Source organism: Oryzias melastigma, linkage group LG5 (assembly GCF_002922805.2).
Source record: "Oryzias melastigma strain HK-1 linkage group LG5, ASM292280v2, whole genome shotgun sequence".
In the NCBI taxonomy this organism is placed as follows: Eukaryota; Metazoa; Chordata; class Actinopteri; order Beloniformes; family Adrianichthyidae; genus Oryzias; species Oryzias melastigma.
Window position 1 is genome coordinate 17,649,742 of NC_050516.1, and position 24,321 is coordinate 17,674,062.

The 24,321-nt window shown below is 40.9% G+C and overlaps 2 protein-coding genes across 3 annotated transcripts in view; one reads left to right on the top strand and one right to left on the bottom strand.

The window, feature by feature from the left end:
- Positions 1–209: 209 nt before the first annotated feature.
- On the top strand, positions 210–7,045 carry slc2a9l1 (solute carrier family 2 member 9, like 1). The gene is made up of 10 exons (XM_024270667.2): positions 210–370; positions 2,235–2,359; positions 2,459–2,588; positions 2,664–2,812; positions 2,891–3,078; positions 5,159–5,269; positions 5,347–5,448; positions 5,600–5,675; positions 5,746–5,873; positions 5,946–7,045. Exons 1-10 carry the CDS (start codon positions 282–284, stop codon positions 6,129–6,131), a joined length of 1,284 nt encoding a protein of 427 aa, XP_024126435.1. The 5' UTR covers positions 210–281; the 3' UTR covers positions 6,132–7,045.
- Positions 7,046–16,899: 9,854 nt separating this feature from the next.
- The window catches only part of prickle2b (prickle homolog 2b), a 97,018-nt gene continuing 89,596 nt past the window's right edge, over positions 16,900–24,321 (bottom strand). For both annotated transcript variants that reach the window (XM_024269457.2, XM_024269458.2), the window contains 4 exons: positions 21,626–21,829; positions 19,749–19,935; positions 18,343–19,191; positions 16,900–18,262 (listed from right to left, as the gene is read on the bottom strand). In XM_024269457.2, the coding sequence (XP_024125225.1) occupies positions 17,337–18,262; positions 18,343–19,191; positions 19,749–19,935; positions 21,626–21,829 (2,166 nt within the window). In that variant the 3' untranslated portion in view covers positions 16,900–17,336. The remainder of the gene's footprint in view (positions 18,263–18,342; positions 19,192–19,748; positions 19,936–21,625; positions 21,830–24,321) is intronic.

Sequence of the window (24,321 nt, forward strand, 5' to 3'; positions counted from 1 at the left end):
AGATACTCTCCTTTTCTTCACACATTTCCAGATTCATGGCAACGCTTTGCTCCTCATAATCATTTTGGGTGTTGGTGGCAGCTTTCAGACCGGTTACCACATAACCGGATTGAGTTCTCCCTCTCCGGTGAGACATCTTTTCATCTTTTTTCTACATTTGCATTAAAAAAAACAACAAACACTTTAATTTATGCTTGAACCACCTGCAGTACATACAGCACTTCATCAACAGCAGCTGGTTTGACAGATACGGCGAGCCTCCCTCTCCAGAAACAGCCACCATGATATGGTCTCTGGTCGTCTCCATGTTCGCTGTCGGGGGACTTTTTGGTGTTGTCAGCGTCAAATTCTTTTCAGGCAAATTAGGAAGGTGAGTATTAAACTGGCAGAACATGTGTATGTTCTGTCAGAGTTTCTTGGTCACAATCTGCTAGATTTGCATCTACAGACAGAGGTAAACACCAGACGAGTGTGTTAAACTTCTTAAAATCGCTTGAACAAGAGTTTTTTTCCCTCATATCGTTAAATCGCCAAATCTCAGATTTTGTGACAAAATGGCCGCCAAGACATAGGTTGTGTGGCCATCCCATAATAATATCAAAACATTCTTTTGATATCCCCAACACCTGTGTATTCTGATTTTTTTTTTCTGAAGCCCGCTTAGAAATTTTTGCTCCATTCATTTTTTTACGGTTACGCCTGCTATGATGTCATCGTTTTAGGGAAGGGGTCGTTCACTATTCCCAAAATTCTTTAAAATTTGGTAAGTTTTCAAGCATGTAGTGAGGGTCAGATTCTTTACCTAAATGAAAAAGTCTGTCAATTTTTAGATTTGTCTGCAGAATTTTCAGTGACTTGTTTTGTTTCCCACGCCCACAATTCAAATCTTCTCATATAATATTTTATTTTGTTTTGTTCAGCTTGAGCTAGATAATTCAATTATAGATTTTTATTTTTTGACATTCCAATGAAATATGTGCGATCTAGCTCTAATTGCAACAGTTGCGAACTTGCCTCGGGCACACCATTCCAACTATACCATTTTTCCCCTGTAGTCTCCTGATGATGTTCAAATAGTTAGGAGGATAAAAATCCCTAGGACAGGTTTTTGTTTTTAACTATAATAAAGGTGTTTTTTACTTAAAATTCAAGATGGCAAGGCTGGCTGCATGTGTGAAACTTGTGAAAATCGCAGGAAGAAGAGTTTCCTTTTCTCATATTTAAAAAAAAAAGCCAAATCTCACCGTTTGGCACAAAATGGCCACAAAGCAGTAGGTCCTGTGGCCATCCCATAATAATTTCAAAACATCCTTTGGATATCCCAATATGTCTGTTTGATTTTGTTTGCATATTTGGAAAAAAAAAATCAGCTCCAAGCACTTTTTGACCTATATATAACCTATATATATATATTTTTGATTGCGGTTTTGCTTGCTGCAATGTCATCGTCTTAGGGGGTCGTTCACTATGGCCCAAATTTATTTTCACCGGGTACTAGGTGTGTACAAATTTTGGTGAGTTTTTTGCACAGGTCAAATTTTTGCAGAAATGTTTCCAACAATGAATTTAATATGATCCTTGCAGTAGTCCTAGTAGTAGCGTAAAAATAAACAAGGTGCACCGTATCCAAATGCACGACCTTTTCAAAAATCAGCAAAAGTGGAATTATGTACTCATTCACATATTTCAAACTGATAACATAAAAAATATACACCCTAAACAGAAGTTTGACGATAAATGAGCAAATATAAACTTTGAAAAATACTTTTGGATGAAATTCAAAAGTTTAATAACTCATTAATAACTCATTTAGTCCACGCCCCTTTTTTTTAAATGTCTAAATCTAAATTTATACAGATATTATTTGTACAGAATTACAAGAAATAAACACAGAAAACAATTATGATCAACATCTACCAAGTATGATGTAGTTAAACCAGCATTAGGAGTGTAACTCTCTCCAGACGATGTAACTGAGTAAATGTAATCTATTACCCACCTCTCAGTGCCAGACGGTGTCATCATGGTAACGGCTTAAACCGCGCTTTGGCGTGGGCTGACAATAGCAAACAGTCTAGTAGCCAACGTGTTAACCATTAAACATTTGTACATGCTCTAAATGTCTTTCTCGTGTCTCTTGGGAGTTAAAATGTGATTGCTTCTACAGTCATAATAAATCATCAAACATGTTGCACGTGAACAGAGCAGATCCTGACTTTGTGTTCCCTCATCAGCAAAAGAGCAATGATCTGCAACAACCTGATTTCCATCGTTGGAGCCGGAGTGATGCTGACGAGTCAGAACGCCCAATCTTTTGAAATGATCATTGTGGCGAGGACGCTGTTTGGCTTCTCAGCAGGTAGGCCGCAACCTCCACGCAGTCAGCGTGACGACAAAATACTCTCAGCCGTTTGTGGGCGGTCTGCCATTTTACCGACGTCTTTGTGTGGTGCTGCAGCTCTGGGGAACAGCCTCCACCTGATGTACCTCGGCGAGATTTCACCCAGACAGATAAGAGGCACCGTGACTCTGACCTCAGCCACTTTTTTGTCACTCGGGAAACTCTCGGGACAGTTTTTTGGTCTGAGGTAGGTGCTTCCTGTTATTCGAATGAATGGCGAAACTCAACGAGTGTCACAAACTCCATGGTTTTGTTTCATCAGTGAGGTCCTGGGAGGCGAGGACATGTGGAACATTGTCCTCTGTGTCCCCGCATGTTTGTCAGTGGTTCAAGTTTTGGTGCTGCCGTTTCTTCCGGAACCCCCCAGATATTTATTCATAGAGAAAAAAGATGATAGTGCATGCAAAAAAGGTAGACATATCTCATTAAAACACACATGAAGAGGAAACACTGTTATTTGTGGTAATACTGTCTTCTTTTCTGCTGCAGCCCTACAAAGTCTTTGGGGGCCTGGAGAATACAAACAGGAAATGGATGAGATGTTGATGGAACAGCTGGCCAGTGAGGCAGCCTCATCAAAGAGTTCCCTGCAGCTGATAAGGGACAGGACTGTCCGGTGGCAGCTGATCACCATGTCCACCATCTTCTGTTGCAACCAGCTGTCAGGCATGTCGGCGGTGAGGACGGCACAAGTTTTTTCACTTGCAACAGACTGTACCGTACCGAGCTGTACAATAATGCAACCATACAGTATGTACCACACCATGCAACATGTATTCTAATTCAAACTTTATGTATAAAGCCCTTTACAAGTTTAACCCCTCATGCTGCATCACACTGAACACAATTTTCACGATAAATTTGCTGTCTGTCCAAAAATGTTTGCAGAAGCTTGTCGCTGCTGCCACATGTGGGAGGAGCTACAAGCTAATGTTTTTAGCCTGATCGCTACAAGGAGCAGTGTCTTTGTATATCTCAGTTACAATGCATAGAAGACACGGATGATGTTGAACGATCAGGTTTATTTGTTGTGAAGAGTTCTACAACAACATTAGTAATCATGTTTGGGTTCATGAGATCATTCAGAGACTCTCCCTGTACACTGAGCCTCACTCCCACTACTGTGTCTGAGAAACGGCCATCCAGGAAAGCAAACAAGTGCTGCTGCCCAGGGTTCGGCAGAGATAGCAGGGCCTCCGCCCAGGCCTCTGGTCCCTGGGTAGAGGTGCCAATGCGGGCAAACACAGGTGGGGACACACCCAATTAGGGCCTACATGTTCTGGCCACTGGGGTCTACATGGCCTTGTTGGCTGGGGAGTCGACCACTCTAACGATACACCACAGCCGCCACGGATGCCTCTTGAACGCTTCACTGGAGAGGTGTTCCGGGGCATGTCCCACTGGGCGGAGGCGCCAGGGAAATCCCAAGACATGCTGGAGAGACTATGACTCGGGGTGCCCCCAGAGGAGCTGGAGGAAGTGACCAGGGAAAGGGAAATCAAAGGCATATTTGCTTAGACTGCTGCTCCCCACGACCTGGTCTGAACTTCCAGATGACGAAGAAGATGGATGAATGGATGGAAATAAGAAAAAATACCATAAAGTTCAGGCGGCCTAAGCAGGCTGCCTTCCCATCCCGCAGCAGCTTTTTGTCTGGTCTCCAGCTCGTCTCCTGGGAGTCGGAATAGTGATCGCGATGGCTCCAGCTTCATGGGCCCTACCACAGACTGTGTAGGGTTTACTTTGCATTCGCCCTACAATAGCTGAAAGGGGTTCAGGAAACCCCGCTGCCCCACAAGGGATACAGCGGGTTAAGAAAAGGGCTAAAAGTTCAGGTGGAGAACTATCGGATCAATCCACTACATTGGATTTGTATTCAACTCACTGTTACTGAAAAGTGGAGTCTCTGATTGGTTTGTACGCCCTGCAAAAATTTCAATATATGAATTCTGGCCGTGCTGCCCAATTTGTGCCACAGGACCTCAAATTACATCTGTACTATTGGAAACTCTGCTGCGCGAATCACATTCTTCAGTGTGAACGCAGCATTAAAACCTGTCATTGAAAACATGCGACAAACCACATTAGCTTTAAAATTACTTACAAGTAGCATCTACTTAACAGCAAAAACACAATTGACATTTTTTATCCATAACTAGAGATAAATTCAGATGTAAAGGAGTCAAAACGGTTAAAAATAAAACAAAAAAACACACAGAATGCCCTTAACCCTCCTGACCCCCCACTTCCAAAGAAACAAGACACAAAATGACACATGAAGAAAACTCGGGGTGTAAATAGAAATAGAAACCCACATGGAAACCTGACTTGATGCTGATGTGAGGAAATGATATATTTTACCGAACTGTCCACGCCAGGTACCGACCCACTTGTAATCACAGATGACGTCAGTATGGGATAACCCCTGATTACAGTAAATCCTGGATTATCCTACAGCAATGACACCATTCCATGATATTGGCTGGTAAATTTAACTCTCTCTGGAGTTAAAACAGAATCTAAAAAGAGTTACATTTAAGAAAAAGTCCAAACCATGCTGGGATTTGGAAGTGAAACAATCATTTAGGATCTGAGGGGTTGGTGGTTCAATAACCAGCCAACCCATTCTCCACTTTTCATTGGGCATGCCATTTGTCTATCATCACCAAAAGCATCACTTATTTTCAGGCTTGACTAGAGCTCTACAGGCATATATACATTGAAACTGATAGCATCGATATTTCCTCTCTTTTCCAGATCAGCATTTTTGCTTTTGATGTCTTCGTGAAGGCAGGAATTCCAAAGGAAAATGTCCGCTACGTCACTCTTGGTCTCGGTTTGTCTGAAATTGTCACCTCGCTTGTCTCTGTGAGTAAATCACCCTGACATTCTTTGATACTTTCAAATTGCATCATGGTCTGTTGTGCATTTTTCAATCGTTTCAGGGTCTTCTGATTGAGCACTTGGGCAGGAGGCCGCTGCTCTGGGGCGGCTATGGCTTCATGTCTGTAATCTGGGTGTTGGTCACCGTCACGCTCAACCTGAAGGCAGGCAGAACACAAACATGTTTCAGAGCAGTAAAAGTTGTCTGTCTACACCATTACAACAACAGCTTCATGCAAACACACTAAAATATTCATCTGCTTTTGGAATAATTGCACACGTTGGTGAAAATATGGTTTTATTTTGTCTTCGAAGGACACAAACTCCTGGATTTCTTACCTCTCAGCTGCTCTCATCTTCTTGTTCTTCGTCTCCTTCTGTGGAGGACCTGGTATGTGACGTGCAGCTTCCCCAAATTCAGGAGCTCACATGAATTACTCCTCATCTCCTTCCCTCTGCAGGAGCGGCCACAGGTCCTCTCAACAGCGAGCTCTTCACGCAGTCCAACCGTCTGGCAGCTTTTGCCCTGGTGGGACTTCTGCGCTGGTTCATGTTTGCAATGCAAGGCCTCATATTTCCATTTATCATCGTAGGTATCTTTAAGCAGATTTCTGAGCTGTCACCAGAAATCTAGATCTGACACTTTGCTTTCCTCTTGCAGAAAGCTTTCGGCTTGTACTGCTTTACGCTGTTTGCCTCCATGTCCCTGCTGGGTAGCCTTTACACCTTCTTCATTTTGCCTGAAACTAAAGGAAAGACGCTGCTGGAGATCTCAGCAGAGTTTAAAGCCATCAGCGTCTGCGGGAAGTCCTGGTTAAAGGAGGAAAAAGCAGAGACTCGGCTGTGAGGTCAAGCAGGAGCTCTGCTTAAATGGAAAAAATGAATTTCCTAGTCCTAATACTAAAATTTGGGGAAAAAAATGATGTAATTTGACTGAAAAATTACATGAAGTTTGGACAATTTCTGCTTGACCTTATAGAAAACAGCTGGTTCAGGATGAGTGCAGCTGTGCTGTCACACTGAAAGGTCAACTTTTCCCTGTTTTCATCATCTGCAGTCTGAATGATGGACACTGATGGACAACAACTACATTAAATAGGTCTATTCTATTCTTCTCTCTTGCAATCTGCTGATGAAGTTGTAGAAAGAGCATTTTTTGGCAGGTAAACCTGGTGAGAATTAAAGAGCAACAATTAAGCTTTTCTCCAATAAACTCTGCTGCTGGTTAAGGTTGTGTTAATCTAACTTTGACAAAAAAATCTGTATATTTTGCATTAAAAGGTCTAGCATTCACACATCATTAGCTAAAGGTCAAGTGAGACTGTTGCGGGTGGGGCTGTTTCATTGACCTTTTCAATGTGGATCAGAATACAGGAGGGAAAAAGTGCTAACAGCTCTCAGTACAACTGATTAAACAATTAAATAAAAGAGGTGTTCACTTCTCATCTTCCTCTTTTCAACTCTTTATGGGTCCATATACTCTAGCTAATGCCTTCATTGACAGTTTTTGAAAGTAACGTAAATCTCTTTGTGACTCCTATAGATATAAAAGTCTATCTGTGTGGCTCCGCCTCTTTTTTAATTGATGTCTGTGTTGATTAAAAGCCAGACTGGCCTTTTGTTAACCCTTTCAGTGGTTGGTGTGTCGTAATTAACAGTCAAATGCTACACCAGCAGCCTTGAAGAGTCTGATTTTGAACTACCTATGATTGGACAACCTTATAAAGGTTTTCATCTAAATGAAGAACTGATAGTAGAAGGGGCCCCAGTATTTACCATGAAATACTACCTGACTCATTAACAACCTGGGTAGGAGTATGAAGAGAAAATAAACTTTTGATTTGTGTGCGTTATTCTTGATTTCTAACTCATACAATAAATTTTGGGCATAACGGTTAGAGCTGCCACAAATGATTATTTCAGTAGTCGACTAATCAGCGATTATTTATTCCGATTAGTCGACCAATCGGGTCATGCATAAAGTGGATGTAAAACACACAACTTAACCATCATTATCTTTAAACTAACAAAAAACTAGATATATTCAAGCTAGCATTATCTGTGATAATGCTAGTGTGAATGCTGTAAGCTGAATTTGGCCACAGAAGATGCTGAAATTGATAGCTTATTTTGCTGAAGCTGATAGCCAGTTAAAATATTAGTTAAATGCCAAATTAACCTAAAAAAAATAAAAAAAAGACTTAGTTAGCCAAAACAGCTAGCATGTAGCTGAAATATTAGCTAAGCTCCAAAATATCCTAAAAAAACAAAACAAAAAAGCCTAAATTAGCCAGAATGTAACTGAAATATTAGCTTAATTCCAAAACAGCCTAAAAATGAAGGGAAAAAAACTTATCTTAGCCAAAACAGCTAGCAAGTAGCTGAAATATTAGCAAACTCCAAAATAGCCTAAAAAACAAAAAGAGGATACATTAGCTTAAATAGTTAGCATGATGCTAAAATATTAGCTAGACTTCAAAATAGCCTTAAAAACCTTAATTAATGCCAAAATAGTCCAAAAAGTGAGCAGAATGCCATTATAACTTTCAACTTTACTACATTCTGACTCCATGTAATATAAAATAACAACTAATCGACAATTAAATTAGTTGTTGACTACTTTTATAGTCGATTAGTGGCAGCCCTAATAACGGTGTACACTTGCAATTGTGTATTCACATGTAAAAAAATAAAAAAATACAATTTACACATGCACAACTTAAAACTAACAAGACACACAAATCCTTAAAGAATAGGCACAAACTGCCTGATACCCACACAAAATCACATTTATGCACAATTCTGATGTGAGACTTGTTTCTAGGGCTGATCGACTCACTATAGTAAATGGCGTATTCTAGTGTAGCGCTTTTCTACCTTCCTTGAAGTCCCAAAGTGCTTAACAGTTACAGTCCCATTCACACACTGGCACCAACCTTTCTTCAGTGTCTTTTACCCAAGGACACTTCGACACATGAGTGGGCATCAAACCCTCAACCTTCCAAGCAGAGGTTGACAGCCCTACCGCTGCACCACGGCCACCACTATACGCTGTGGGTGTCAAGGAGGACTGGCGAAGGCGCTGCAGGGAAAATGCAGTTGCAAGGGAGCTACGAGAAGAGAGAAACTTTAGTGTTGAGTGTTTTAAAAACGCATATTTAAATTTTTGAATATTAATTATTGGAATCTTGGAGACACAAAGAGTCTCACATCTGATTTGTGCGTAAATGTGGTTTTGTGTGTGTTTGTATATCAGGCAATTTATGGGTACTTTTGAAAGATTTGTGTGTCTAATGAGTTAGTTTTATGCTCCTGTAATTTTAAGCTTGTGTGTGTAAATTATATTTTATATTCTTATGGATTTTGTAGTTTTTGTACATGTGAATACACAATTACAAGTGCACACAGTTACACTTGAAATGTATCATATGAGTTACAAATCAAGAATAACTCACACACAAATCAAAAGAGTTCATTTTCTCTCCTTACAGAACCCCTCTATGACCCTGTTAGTCACCAGGATTGGTGTCACCGTGGCCCCACTCTGCTGCACGGCCTGGGAGCTCTTCCCATGGGTCCTGGTCAGGTCCAGACTGGATAGACAACCTTCGGATCACTCTCTTGTGTGCCAACCACCTGCAGGAGAGCTCAAAAGGGGTTTGGGTGGCATTTAGAGGCAGGCCAAACCCCAGTCGTGAAACTTGGCTTAATTAGACATGAAATGTCCAAAAATCCAAAATGTAAACATGCAAGTATAAAGTGAAATCCAGATTATCCAAATATTATAATTTAAAAACCTCTGTCCTTTATATCTCCTCCGAGGATGTTAATCACTGAAGTCCAGGAAAGAGGGATTTCCTGCAGGTTGTTTTGGTGCTGTAGTGATAGATCAGTGTCACCAGAAGATGGCGCTGTTAAGCTTCAGCTGGCACAGGTAAATCATTCCTGTATTTATGCTACTTAAACAGTTTTCTCAAAACATTTAGGATTTAGAAATTGAATTGATCTATTCTAGAGGAGAGAGGAAAATCAGGATATGAAGCATTTCACTGCCTTTCCAAAAATAAATATAAATAAATAAATCCTGTAACCTTTACAAATGATTATGACATTTCTTATTGGGCATTCTTATTTGTTCCATAAAGAGTAAATAAAATGCTTGCCATCTGAATGATTGTGAAATGATCCGCATTATCTTCATGAAAACATAAAACCGAATGAGTTGAATCAATAGATGAACTGAGCTGAACAGTAAGTGAATTTCTGCTTGAACTTTAAGACTGCTGGACGTGGAGCTTGAACGCAGAGTTTTCCGTGCAGACGCTCCTCCGAACAAGCATGTGAATCTGATTTTGGAATGACACAATGTGAGCGCGCGCCACACAAACATTCCTGCTGACTGAATTCAGCATTGTGTCTGAGGATTATCTGCTTTGACTAACTAGAAGAGAATGAGGAACAGATGCCAGGGGTTTGCAGGTCATCAGGACTCTCATGTGGCTTTGGTGTGAAGAGTGCATTCAGTGAGTGTCAGTTTTAATAAAAAATGTTGACAGACCAGGCTAACTTTGTTCAGACATACATTTTTTGCTCTTTTAACACCGATGAACATATTTTGATTTTTTTTTTGTGAAGCTTTTTTGCTGCCTTTTTGGCCATGGTGTAGGGGTAGAGCGATCGACCTCTGAATGAAATTAAAAGGTTCGATTCCTGCCTTGTCTGTGTCTCGAAATCTTCATGGGCAAGACACTTAACCTCACATTGTATCTGGGGCTCAAGGGTTGGCTTTGGTCCTTAAAGTAATGTAGGAAAGTGATAAATGACCATTAAAAGGTGATGTTAACTTAATTGCTTTTACCTGGTTAAATGTAAAAAAAAAACATATTTAGAATCCTTTTTAAATGGCCCTGAGCCGATCTTGCAGGCCGAGCACATATGGTACCTACACCGGACTGGGTCCACTTAATTTGGTCCGTGTCAAGTCCAAAAGTCCAAGATTTCTGTTCTGGACCAAAGCTTGTAAACAAAACCACATGACTAAAGATCTCTTCAGTCATTGGCCAGCAGTTACAAGGGCAGGTCAAAACAAAAAGAGAAAGATGAAAGTGCTGCGGCTGCAAATACTTGCCCGGATTGTTCACTTATTCAAACTTTTTATTTCACTGACCTGTTTTGTATGTCTGTATGAAGGCCAGGTTCAACACTTTTTATTGCTACTTTGTTATGGTGGCTGCAAGGCGGTTACTGGGGACGCTACAGCTACGAGGTACGCTTATAAGTGTTCATGACATATATATTTTTGGGAAAACAGTGTGAGAAGCAATGTGTATCAGGTTAAAAGTTATTTTATGAGTCTGCGTTCATTTGACCACATTTTAAAGAGTTGCTGTTGCATCGCTGCTCCACCTTTGTCCGCTAATGACCGGCTACGGTGGCCGTTTTGGTTCAATTATTCTGCTCTTGGAGCAGATCCTATTCAGATTGAGGAATCTCAGAGCGAACGGAGGATCAGTCCGATTGGAAACGAACCGTGACCACCTTGAAATGGAGCAGTTCCGGGTCCTAGACTAGAGTCCGCTTGCGAGTATTCAGACTGACACTTTGTTCCAAATTATTGTGGGAAACAAGCTCTGTTTCACTTTAAGTGGACCAAATATGTTCAACCCTCAGCTGACTGCTACTGCATAACTATGAAGCCACAAGAAGGTGATTTGGTTCTCCCTGTGCCAGTCCCCAGCTTGAATAAAATATCGGGTTGTGTCAGGAAGGGCATCCGGCATAAAACTCTGCCAAACCAAATTTGCAATGTGTGGGGGGAAAAAATACATAATGCTGTTAGGGGTTTGTGCAAAAAAAACATCCTTTACAATAATTTCTTACATTTATGTCATTTCCCTGACCTACAGTGCAGTTTAAACAACATGCTGAAGGAAAATAATGGGGAAAATGGGAATGTAATCCTGCTTTTAAAGTTGCTTGTAGGTAGAGTTTCATACAAGTGGAACAATGGTGGGACCTCCCCTCAGACTGAACTGGACTAGAAGTGGAATCCTGAACTAAAATCAGGGCTTTACAATTAATGCATCCAGATCAAAAAGTGGCAGCATTTCAATGCACTGCATGCAGAAAAGTGAGCAAACGCAACGAAACGGCCAAAATCCAAAACACAAAAAACTGGCAGGAATATTATTCCGGAATAAATCAACTTAAACCTTAAATAACTTACAATATTTTACTCTTAATAAAAATCTATTCCGTCAAAATTGAATGAAGAAATAAACTAAACGTTAAAAGAAAAAAAAACACTTTTTATGTCATTTTCTATAAAAAATTACACTTAAAAATATCCCAAAAGATTTAGATCTCCATAAAATATATCCTTTTGATCTAAAACGTTGTGTGTACAAAAAATAAAGCCATGGATCACAACTGATCTCGCAGCTTCCATAATCATATGTTGCAAGATAACATTGGGCCGTTAATAACAATAATATAAAACGATCCGGATCTCGACTTTGACACACGTGCGTTAGATGAATTTAAAGGCGTTCTGGTTATGACCGATAGAAGAAAGTTTTATGTGTGGTCATTTTGAGTCCACTCAGGTATCTATTGAGGTACTTCTGATCTGCTGGGTAAGGAGGGAGAAGAAAAGAGAGGAAAGGAGAGACAGATGGACGGCAAGGCGGCTGTCACAGGACATTAACACATCCACCTCAGGAGACAGAGGGCAGCAGGATTAAATAGTGGGGTGAAATCAAGGTGAAACAGAGGGGACACTGAGGGGAAGAAGATTCCATGGCCCCCTGCTGACCCTTCATGAAAAACATTGATTTTAGAGAGTGGGAGCAATGAAAAAACAAACAGAAAAACCTTCTATGTGCTTAAGTTTTCGCAGATACTAAAAAAAAAACATTTATAAAAAGGTGTCTTCGTGTTCTAACCATTTTAACTGAACACACATGATCTGGAGGGGACTGTCAGCCTCCTCACGTGCCTCCCATTCAGCGTTTGAGGCAACACGTTTGCGTGCCTCGAAGAGGGAAGCTGTCTGCGCGATAACACACCATTTACATTCTTCGTTTGTGAATAATTGAATCGTTCTATTTTAGTTTTTAGCTGTAAGTGCAGCTGTGATTTGCAGCCGCTCAGCTAGTAAGGACCGGTAATTATGGCTTTTAGAGGCTCCTAAAACAACTGCAGCAGCATGAACTCATGTGAGCCTTCACACACGCAAACTGTTAATTAACCACTTCCAATTGCAAAGTACAAGAACATGACAAACGCAAAAAAAAAAAAAAAGAAGAAGTTAAATCTATTTTTTTATAGGTTAAGTGAATCTTTATTTAAACATACTTGACTTGTTTATCTGGCACAGGCACATACCTCAATTAAAGCCTGCTCTGCAGACGCATGCTGCTCTGTTTGGCTCCATGAACCAGAGTCTACTGATTCTGTATCGATGGTATTATTTGGGGAAATATAAAATGTTAAATTCAGTCTGATCTCATCGAAAATGGGCTAAAATAGTCAAATAAAATGTTGTGCAGCAGTTTTTTAAATTTTTCTCAAATTCCTCTGAGACGCTGACTTCACTAAGCGACCTTCATCGACCAACTCTCTTCTGCAGCTGCTCAGATTTACAAGATGGAGACTTATCAACTTCCAGGATGTTTGCTTGAAATTGGACTAGAATTCCTCCTCAGAACAGTGTTGAGAACAGTGTTAATGTTCTTTGATTTACTGTAACTTTTCAACTGTTAAAATAGTTCCAGCAGATTCTGCAGGAAAAAGCGGCGAGTTACAGTATGTTAAAGATTTTGCGTTTAAGCGTCACTGATGATGCCTCAGGTGTTACGCCTGGTTCACACTGGAAACCTTTGCGGCATGAAACGGAGGCCGCTTCCATATGGTGCCCTTGTTAATCTATGGTGTGGTCAGTCTGTATAAATTCTGGCAGGAAGTTACGTCAAGATACATGAGAAAATCCAGTCTATTTTCAAAATATAACCAATTTTTCACAATAAAACTCTGAGATTGACAAATGCGATCATGTTTTTATATTTGAAAAGACTGTAGAGATGAAAATGAACATATAATCCCAACACACACACACAAAAACACGCACACACCCCGACACATGCACACACTTCTCTTAACAACAGATAAAGTAAAGAAGTTTATGCCTACTAACTACTTGCTTCTTCTTAGTAGAAACATGGGGTAATATTTTTAGGTTATCAACTTACCCATGATGGCAAAAACAAACAAAAAAAGCTAGCAGAAGCGCCTGTCAACCATTGCGGAAAAATGCGCATCTGGAGTGGATTGCAGAGAGTGGATACCACGTGCACTCCGCTCTCCGGCGTGTAAACCAAGCTTTAAAGCATTAAAGAATGGGGTAAAAAAACAAAAAACAAATCCTTTACTTCTACCTTCCCCCACATTTATCCCTCCAAATGAAGAGTTATAGAAAAAAAAGTGTCTCAGATTTTGGATGTCACTTTAACTTGGGTACCATCAAGTGAAATTGACATAGTCGCTGGTTAGCTAGCTTTAGCGCAGAGCTTCCAACGCTCAAATATACATAACAACAGCAGTTTTATAAATTTAAAAAGGTCATGCTACAACAAAAAGTCATTACTTATATTGAAATATAAACTTATGAATTTCACAGCGCACACACGTGAAGAAAAAAGCTTTTCAGCGCGAAGCCCCCTTGCGAGAGAGGGGTCTGAATCCCTCCGCTTGGAGGGGAAGATATTAAAAAAAGTTCACAAGCCCCTTCAAATGGAGGGGAAGGGAGAATGAAAAATTCGGATTGGGCCTTTGTCTTCAAAGATTTAAGAAAAGTAAAATTTTAAGTGCAGAAATTTGAATCTTATGTAATTTTGCAGCAATCTGCCACAATAATAATAATAATAAAACTTTTACCTACCAGTCTGAGACATCAGTAAAAAAGAAAAAAAAATGGCAGTTTATTATCATCTTGGAGGAGGAATATACGCAATGTTTTTGATAATGTTAAAAAAAAAGAAAAAAAAATATATATATGCGCAGTATATAGCCTATATATATATATGTATATATATATATATATATATAAGCAATAAAAATGACAAATAATAAATAAAATACAAATAAATAAATAGAATAAAAATAATATGTGTTCTAAATCTGCCCTGCGGTTGGGTTATCAAGCAGTTAAGTTCTTCTCTAATTTGATATAAAATGGCCTTTTAGTTCAAGAATGGATTTTTTTTTTGTCTTCCAAAAAGCAGGTTTAGCTTTTAACCAAACAAGTCGAATATTCACAGAAGGAGACAGCTGAATGAGCAGTGTCCATGAGGACCTTTTATCTTCCCACCATCCACCGCCAGAGAAGCACATGGCAGCAATCTGCGGCGCCCCTCGCTGTGCCGCCTCGATTAGCTTTTAATTAGACGCATGGAGTCTCCCCCTCCTGCTCTCGCTTTGTTGAGGCGCTGTGAAAGAAGAAATGGAAGCTAATAACGCAAAAAAGGGAAACTCATCAACAAGAGCTGAAAGCAGGGAAAAGTCCACAGGAACAAGTCAGGCTATCGGCGGGCTGTAACGAAGCTCACATGTTTGCACAGCTGGTTGTGTCGTATTACCCAGGACTAAATTTGGTCCCTTTTTCATTCCACTGTGGAGAGTTACTGTGACATGAAAACTGGAAATCACACAACGCTGAGGTGGGGTTAACACACTAATGTGGCTTTTATGTCAACAGCAGGAGAGCCTCATCCACAGACTGGCAGTCACAGCATGTTCCAGATACTGTCAGTGTGTGTGTGTGAGTGTGTGTGTGGATTATGGGGGCTAGCTGCAGTAATCCCCTCACCACATGGGCATCAAAAGCAATCCAATTTACTGTATGATACTCAGAGATACAACCTGCTGCACACGCTGCCAATGATTGAGTCACTTAGCCCAAAATACACAGGACCAAAAAAAAATGTTTTCACATAATTTCTCTCAAATCAATACATGAATAACATAAATATTTAAGTATAAAGAGGCCTCTAAAGTTTCTTTCAACTAATTTTGTGTGTTTTACTAGTTTTCACTGTAATCAAAGAACTTAAACATTTTTGTTTGATTAAAAAAAGACTTTTCCAAATACAAAATTGTTTAGCTAATCTCCTTTTTCTTGACATTTACATTTGACCATTTTCTACTTTAAGTTGGATTACTAAAGTCTGAAAAGTATCTGACTTAGGAACTTTTTAAATGACGTTTAGACACAGTTGTGACAATTTGCTATGAAAATGCAGTGAGTTATTAGATAACTTTGGGTAAAGAATGCTGATGATAATAAAATAGATAAATTAATAAAGCACATTGCACATTGAATTGTCTCTGCACATGAAATGTGAAACTTGCCTCGCCTAAAGCTGTAAATGTTGCCTACATTTTTGCTAAAATGTAAGAAAAGGGTAAAAAAAGAAAGTGTAATTGATTGAATTTGTGTTCCTACAGTATTTTGGATTATATTAGATTTTTTGTGGCACGTTTGAAGCCTGCACTCACTCACATCTTTAGATTTCTCTCCTTCTGAATTAGTTTTATTGACACCAGTAACAAAATTCTTGTTTGAATACTCAGTTAGCACAGCATCCCTTACCTGCAGTATTGATTGAAAAATTAAAATCAAGTTGATGGATCATTTAATACATTTTATACTATAAGACGCTCTTAAATGCTTTCTATAATTCAGAATTCCATACAGTATATATGGATTAATTCTGGTTGTGTTTACTAATATTGAAATGATTTACACAGCATTCTGTCTGAACGCAAGTTTGGCTGTTAGTGTGAATACTTTAACAATGTGTAGCATGTTACAAACAAGTTCTAGAGTTACTTTGAACACAGTTATTACATTATCTGACACTTTCGTCTCGCTTATGTGCCTTATATATGACATAAGTTTAAACATGGCATTGAAAGTGTGCTTTATAATCCTGTGAATCCTATAAAGCAGAAAATATGCCAGTTTTCTTACATTTTAGTTTTCTCTTCCATACCAGATTCTTAATCTCTCTGCCTTCCTCTCAACAAAAAGTCATTACAGCTCTTGCTATTTCTGCTAGCTCGCAAAAATAGAGAACTTTCAGTATCATCTGGTTTCAATCAAGGAATCTCAACCTTTTTCCAATTACCAAGACTGATGCAATTATCCAGAACTTGAGTGTCATCTTTAACGAGGACAAAAGGTCTCTGTGGGTTTGAATGTGATCACACCTTTACTAGAACAACCCACTGAAGGGTTTTACATTCAATGATCATCCACAGATGGAGACAGGATGTGCTTAGAGACCCACTCCTATGAAAAATGTGTTTTTATGCCATTTTTCTCATTATGGAAGAAAATTAAACTCAGAACTGAGTATTTCTTTATTCAAATTGTCGAGAATAAGGAGCAGATTAAAAAATATTGCTTGAAAAAGAGTGAATTTTTAATGAACTATGTCATCAAAAACACTTTTTTTGCATTTTGGCTAAAAACTGCGCAATAATAACGGTTAAAAATATGATTGGAGTGAGTCTTTTACTAGTGCAGCATCACTCTTAGGACAGAATAACCAGAATAAGTCACTACAACACCCCTTTATTCCAAATGCAGTTCATGGTCGACCAAATTACAAATGCTTACGTTCATGTCGTTAACCTCTATCTCTACGTTATAGATATTTATTACATAAACGCTTCTATCCTTACAAAATATAAAAATATGTGAGGCCCATTTACAACTTTATTTACACGTTCTTCCTTAACTTAAGTCAAATCATTACTTCATTCATCTATGTACACATTGTCAACCGATTTCAATAGAACATTACACCCTAAATCACACTGTGGAAAAAAAAAACTCATGTGCTGCATAAAAACAAAGATATCAGCTTTTAAAAAAGCCTAAAACCTGAAGCTTGGAGAATAACAAACACAGTTATGGTTTGCTGACGACTTCAAATAAACGTGATAATCAGCAACGCTAACATTTTTATTTTTGATGTTCTCCGAGATGCTAAGATATGATGCAGTTTTTGCTTTTCCTGCGTTTGCGACCGCTCATCTGCCCACTGCGGTTGGCCCCTCCCACCCCGCTGTTGCTGTACTTTTGCACCAGCTCTTGATTGCTGAGGTAGCGCAGCTGGACGGGTCTGGGAATGGGCTCGCCCAGGAAGTAACCCTCGTCCTCGGACTCGGAGGACGAGGAGCAAGTGGAGCACCAGTCGTCATCGTAGTAATCGTCCCAAGAGTACTGGCTCAGGCCGGTGCGTCTGCCGGCGCCGGGGTTTTGGAGCGTCAAGTCCGATGTGGTTCTGGGGCACTGCCTGAAGAGCTGGGGCTGGTATCTCCCCCCTCCCCCAATGCCGAACTGATCCCGGGCGCTTCTCGGCGGGGGGAAGCGATCGTAGTCCTCCCGGACTCGCAGCTGGGACCTCTCCTGTGGTCTCACCCGCCGCTCGGCCACTAAGTTGAGAGCGTTTTCTGACCGGGAGCGCCGGGATCTTCGCGGGCGGTGATGGTGGTGACGGCGGCGCTGCGGAGTCTCATCTGGAGCGTCGATTCGAACGCTCGCCCCCCTTCCTCCGGCGCCGCTCACCCTGAACTCGCTGATGGGTGGCAGACGGGCCGCGTTGGCGTTGACCAGGCTGATCCGGTCCTCCTCCGGGTAGGTGAAGCTAGGCGGACGATGATTCACGGCTACCCCCACGTCCATGCTATTGGGATCACGGAACTGCATCTGGTACTGGGAGGAGCGGGACGGTTTCATTTCCATGTAGGACTGGCTGGCGGCGAGGCTGTGGATGGACTCCGAGCTGCGGAGCGGCACTGAGGAGTTCAGGCTCTCCACGTTGCTTTTCATTCCCGAGTCTTTGCTCAAGTCTGGCATGGAAAAACGGGAGAGGTGCTCCTCATGTTTCCCTTCACGATCTGCTGAGTTTCCTGTTTGAAAAGAAAAAGTTTAACATGAATTAAACTGCAAACATTTGACAGGTTTTCACACTTGCAGGACGTTGGCTGACCTGTGGCGTTTGACAGAGCCAGAGACTCGGTAGACCCCTTTGGGGTCTGCACCAGCGGCGTCAGCTGCTCGGGGAAACTAAGTGCATTAATGGGGTTCCTGCTTCGCGGCACTTGGGCGGGTGCGTCTCTGCCCCTCTGAAAGCCGTGAAAGCTGATGGAGCGCTTGTCTGAGGTGAAGCCGTTCTGCTGCTGGGAGCAATGGGACACCTCAGTGAAGCTCTTCTGGGTCCTTAGTTTGGGAGGATAGTACTCCTCTGGGGGTCCCTGCTGAAACCACGCGTCGCTCAAAGACTGGCCCTTTGTGGCGGAGACGGGAGGCCGCTTGACGCCGCCGTTCTCCTTGATCCTGTGATCCTGGCCGTTCTGTCCGGAGCAGGAGGAGTTATAGGCGCTCCGAACGTTGCACTGACTGAGGAGCTGGAGCGGGGTGGGACTGGAGGAGGAGGTGTCCAGGTGAGATTCGTAGCCACGCCCCTCGCCCGTTTGCTCCTGGCTCTGCCAAGCCGGCGGCTCACGCGTCAGACTGGACAGGCTCAGGAGGTCCATCTGTAAAGACAGAGGGTCCACCTCCCCCGAGAACCTCTCGGCCTGCACCCCGCCGCCGCTCTTCGCCGTCTTGGAGCTGCGCCTGGACTCCCTGGTGGAGCGCGCGCTCTGGAAGGCTGAGTCGGAGGAGTCGGAGCCGTTGGGCTCCTCCCCGAGGCTGCAGGAGCGCGAGCAGAAGATCTGACCCTGCTTGGGCAGGAAAGGCCGTCCCAGCAGGGAGCGCTTACAGCGGGCGCAGCAGAAGCAGCCCTCCGTGGCGTGCCAGTGCTGCCCATCGTAGGTCATCTGGCCTTGATCGATGCCTGCAGGAGGGAAAGGCACAGGGGTTCGTAAAACGGCAAACTGGAAACACAAATAATAGCTTTGTTAATTACTTCACAATCTTATGTAGGAGATTCAACGATGTCCGATTAGAAAATGGAGCGAGCAGCAGAAACTCATTATGGAGCTGCATAAGCACGCAGCCTTTTGGGAATGTTTGTAGGGGAGAGAAAAGCGGCCGTTCGCTAATAGCTGCCATCTGGATCAGGAGGGTTTCAGTTTGAAACAGCTCTTCCTTTTAGCAAATTACTGTTGGTATCCTGTGGGATAGAACTACAGATCATAATTGTTGGGAAATATAAGGAAAAAAAAACACTAAAGCATGCTGTCACGGAATCACACACAATGGTGTTAGAACAACACCACATCCTCCTCTCTCAGCAGGATTTCCTCTATAAATACAGGTTGTTTAAATTTTACATCCTCTGCGTGTTTTCTGAAGCTGAAAAGTCTCAGTTTGTTTCAGATTTGCTTGAAGCTGCATGATGCATTCCCTCTGCGAGAGATTCTGTGACAAACTGCTGAAAAAGCGGCATACCGATATGCTCCCCGCAGGAGTCGCAGTACTCGGCGTAGAGCGACTCGAAGCAGGAGCAGCAGTAGGGTCGGCCCTCCTTCATGATGTAGCGCTGGCCCCCCAGCATCGTCTCACACTCGAAACAGCAGAAGTGCTTCATGTGCCAGTGTCGGCCCTCTGCCTCGGTGCACTCGTCTGCGAAGATGATCTAAGGAAGGCGAGATAGCAGAGAGGATCGTTTATCACAGGGTTATTAGTCAGCGCTGAGTGACAGCACAAAGACCGCCGGCCTCCCTCCTCCACCTCTCTGCAGCCCTGAGATCAGCCTCTTTGTCTGCAACGCCTGAAGAGCTTCATGTGAGAGGAGACTTCTGCTTTCAAACCTGCTGCTGCTCAACTATTTATACATATCAACACACATTTTACAACAATTAAATGGGCCACTGTAGAAATAAAAGACACAAATTTACTAGACTAAAGTTGTATTATTATGAGAATGAAGTTGTGATTTTATAAGAATAAACTCTTTGAATTATGAATACAAAAGTCAATATTTTATGATAAAAAAGTTAATTTCATAAGTTTCAAATTTTTTAGATTAAAGTTATAAAATTATGAGGTAAAACCAATGTCAAGTTGTTATGTCGTGCTGCTACTGCTGGACCCTTTTCCATCAGTCCTTCTGCTCACCTGGCAGGTGTGGCCAATCTGCTTTAATTGGTACCTGCTTATAAATGTACACAACTAAATGCATTTACAAGGTAATTCTCATGGAATGATGACTTTCCCATAAATGTGAGACTTTATTCTTGCAAAATTACAACTTTCGTCCTTTAAAAATGTGTTACGCCCCACAACATAATGACATATTTTTTCATATTTTTTACAACTTTATTCATGGAAATCTTTTTATGGTGATCCTAATCTTTGGCACATAGGCTTGCATCAGGAACTACATTTAAAAAAAAAAAAGAATTTTCCTTAAAAAAATAATTTTGTGAGTTTATTCTTGTAAATTTTAGACTTTTTTCCCCTCATATATATATATATATATATATATATTGCTTTAAACTTGCATAATTACAACTATTTCTTAATGATTTTACGATTTTATTCCTGTAAAACAACTTTTTTCCTCATAGATTTACAAATTAGGTTTCTGAAAATGTAATTTTTTGTTATACTTTCTTCAAATTAAAATTATGGAAAAGTCATAATTTTATGAGTTCATTCTAATAAAACTATGAATTTCTCATAAATTTAAGACTATTCTTGTAAAATTAGTATTTTTCATAAATTTACAACTTAATTTATAATTATGACCATTTTCATAATTTCACAACTTTATTCATGTTGTTTTATGGCCTTTTTGTGGCCTTAATACTCCTCTAGTAGGAGGCTTGCAAGACCAACTACATTTTTGAAAAAGAAGAGCTTTATTTCCTTAAAAAAGTCTATTTTTGCAAAATTACAACTTTCCCCCCATAAATCTACAAATTAACTCAAGTAAAACTGTAACTTTCTTTCCTATAAATGTAAAACTTAATTTTTGTAAAATTATCATGCTTTTCTTGTAATTTCACGAGGTAATTCTTAAATTTAAAACTTTATTCTTGTAAAATTATTACTTCTTTTCTCATAGTTCTTGGACTCAATTCTCATCATTTTTTATGGTGTATATATACGCTGCTGTACATTTACCCACGGGGAGTACAGTGTTAATGGTTTAAAGAGCAGACTACCAAAAACCTGCCCCATTAACAGAACGCCCCTCAAGAGCCATGTGACAGCTGCCTGTGACTGACTGTGTGACTAAAGGCAATATTAATAGCTCTACTGACACAGTTACATGTGTACCTAATAATAAACTGTCAGAGCGCCGGCGTGTTGAAGTCTACCTCGTCACAGGCTGTGCATCGCGGCTTCAGCCTCTCGGCGTGATGCCGGCCGCAGTAGATTTTCCCGTCCTGGTGAAAGTAGATGAGATCCACCAGAAGCTCCTTGCACATGCTGCACACGAAACAGGCTGGGTGCCAACACACCCCGAGACCTGCTCGGGATGCAAACACAGCAATGTCGCCGCCGTTGATCTGACCTGCGCACTATGAAAGGAAAGAAATAGGGTTTAACTTCCCACATTTGTCACTTTACTCCCATTAAACAACGTTTTCCTCATTTTCAACATCTACTGTATATCCACATCTACAGAAGGTCTCAGAGAGAGACCACGAATAATCCTTGTGGAATAACAGAGCAGATTTCTCAGTTAAAGTGTCCTCTTAAAGATGTATAATTCAATTCACTTCCATTTCCTGAGGAAAAAAACTTAAATGAGGTCATCTCTAAATATGTTTAACATTTGGTCTCATTTGAGAAAAATAAATAAGCTATTTCCTCTTGTTGCCAACACACAATATTTAGTGATGAAAAAAGTAACAAAAATAGTAGATACAATCATACAATTGATTTGATTGTATTTAAAACATTCTTTGGTTTTTGACTGAGTTTGGCAGCTTTAAAGACATCGAGCTTCTTCAGAAACTTTCTTGTCAGGGGGCTTAGACACGAGTACACAGACTTCCAAAACACTTTGAATAGGAGTTATTCCCTTTCTGATATGGTTTTGATTTCGTTGGAAACAGACCCGGATTTTCTTTTTTTTTTTTTTCCAGAGTTCCTCTCCTCTTTAATGTGCAGCTTTTCCAGTTCATGTGACGCCACATGACAGGCTTCAGTGCTGATCACACAGCTACAAGTGTTCTCCTTTGTGGTAACATTTATAATTCAAGTCGGTTACGTTTTGGAGAACAGACCTTCAAAATATCATTCCAGCAAAAATAATTATGTGAAATACAGTCATGAAATCAGATCATATTTCTGTTGTATGAAAAACAATGTGGTGATTTTGGAATTTGGGTTTGATTTATTTTTTTGTTTTGTACATAAATAAATGTATGTATAGCTATATAGCTATATATCCAATCTTTGATCAGAGGTCGACCGCTGACCACAGCCACCCAGGATGTAGCGCTTTACTACCTGCGATTTGTGTTTTAAATTTGTGTAGGCCGCCTCAATTTGGGTGCATGGCAAATTCCCTGCTTGACACTTTTCCAAAAATCTGTTTGGTAGCTTGATGCCCAAGACGCATGTGGGAGGACCTACCTAGCCAAATACATTTAGCCTGATTGCTACATGGGGCGGTGTCTGTCTGTGTGATGTTTAGAGATCGGTAAACGCATCTTTACAGTATGTCTGGGTTCATGAGATTATTCAGAGACTACAGGGGCTGTATCTGAATGATGGCAGCTTTCAGCGGTACTTCCATCTCTCTAGCCTTGTTTCCACTGAGCGGTCTGGTCCAGTAAAGAGTGGTACGTTACGGTCCGGTTAATTCTGGTGAGTGTTTCTACTCAGTTAAGGCTCACTTCCACTGAGGGGTTTGTTTTCACGGGGCATGCATGGTGTAAACGCTAGCGTGTCATTGTGTCATTTTAGTGGGACGACTAGAAAAACAACAACAATGGAGGTCATCCAGCAGCTTGTCTTTTTCTTGCTTTACTCTTTGTATTTGGTGTATAACAGGAATTTAATGTTGTTTGAAAGAAGATTGCAGGAGAAAGAAGAATATGCTAGTTTAAATAAGCGCTATAGTGGTGCTTTCTACAGTTGTCATCACTTTCTACCAATCAACAGGTGGCTTCGCCCCGACTGTGCAGTTCTATTTTTCTATGGACCTACAACGGATGGGGGTCCCCAAGAAGAGGTGCAGGTCGGAACTGTTAAAGGGGTGCATTTTACAATATACTAAAATACTGGACCAGGCCGCTCAGTGGAAACAAGGCCTCTGTGACCTAGTTTGATGACTTGATGTTCCAAATTAGTCCAAGGAAGGAAAAAATAAAAATAGAAATAAAATTAGAAAATTTTATAATTTCTTTTACATTTATTGCAATGCAAATAAGAAAAAATATCACGAGGAGTATGATCAGCTTCTCTCCATGTTGGATTTAGACTCCCACCACTGATCATGTCACTGAACACGATGCCTAACACTTGCACCAATCTATAACCACCAAAGCAATGTGGGGTTCGGGGTCCTGCCCAAGGACATTACATCATGAAGGAAGGACGCTGAGCCAAAGTTAGTTAAGGAGCTGTTAAGGAACCAAAAGGAGGACTGGGAGAATTTCATCAATATAGTCCCTCAGTTCCTCTCTGCTCTCTCATGTGCTGCATGTAGTATTCTTTTTTTGTGTGTGTTTCGCCTAAGTGCAGGAGTAAAACAAGCGCTGCGAGGCAGACGTACACCCGAGGCACATCACACTTTGGCTCAGCCTGCTCTACAGGCTGTAACAAATGGCTGGCGGATGCTGAAGCCAGCAAGTTTGTTGTTAAAAGGACACTCCATTAAACTCGGCAGTCCCATGTGGTTTCCAAAGGAGTTCGTGTAAGCAGTATATTAAATATTTGATTGGATACTGCTGCTGTTTTTACTCTCAGCGGTGTTGTGTAATGCTACAGTTTAAATGAAACAAATCGGAGGATTCCTGGAGTGTGACAGCTGCCGTAAAACGGAGAAAACTGAACTGTA

What these genes read in the sequence shown, in the direction of transcription:
- slc2a9l1 (XM_024270667.2), top strand. Translation starts at nt 282, where the DNA reads ATGATATGGTCTCTGGTCGTCTCCATGTTCGCTGTCGGGGGACTTTTT. An exon ending in GGACAGTTTTTTGGTCTGAG is followed by an intron (nt 2,589 to 2,663) that starts GTAGGTGCTTCC and finishes TTGTTTCATCAG; the next exon opens with TGAGGTCCTGGGAGGCGAGG. An exon ending in TGATAGTGCATGCAAAAAAG is followed by an intron (nt 2,813 to 2,890) that starts GTAGACATATCT and finishes TTTCTGCTGCAG; the next exon opens with CCCTACAAAGTCTTTGGGGG.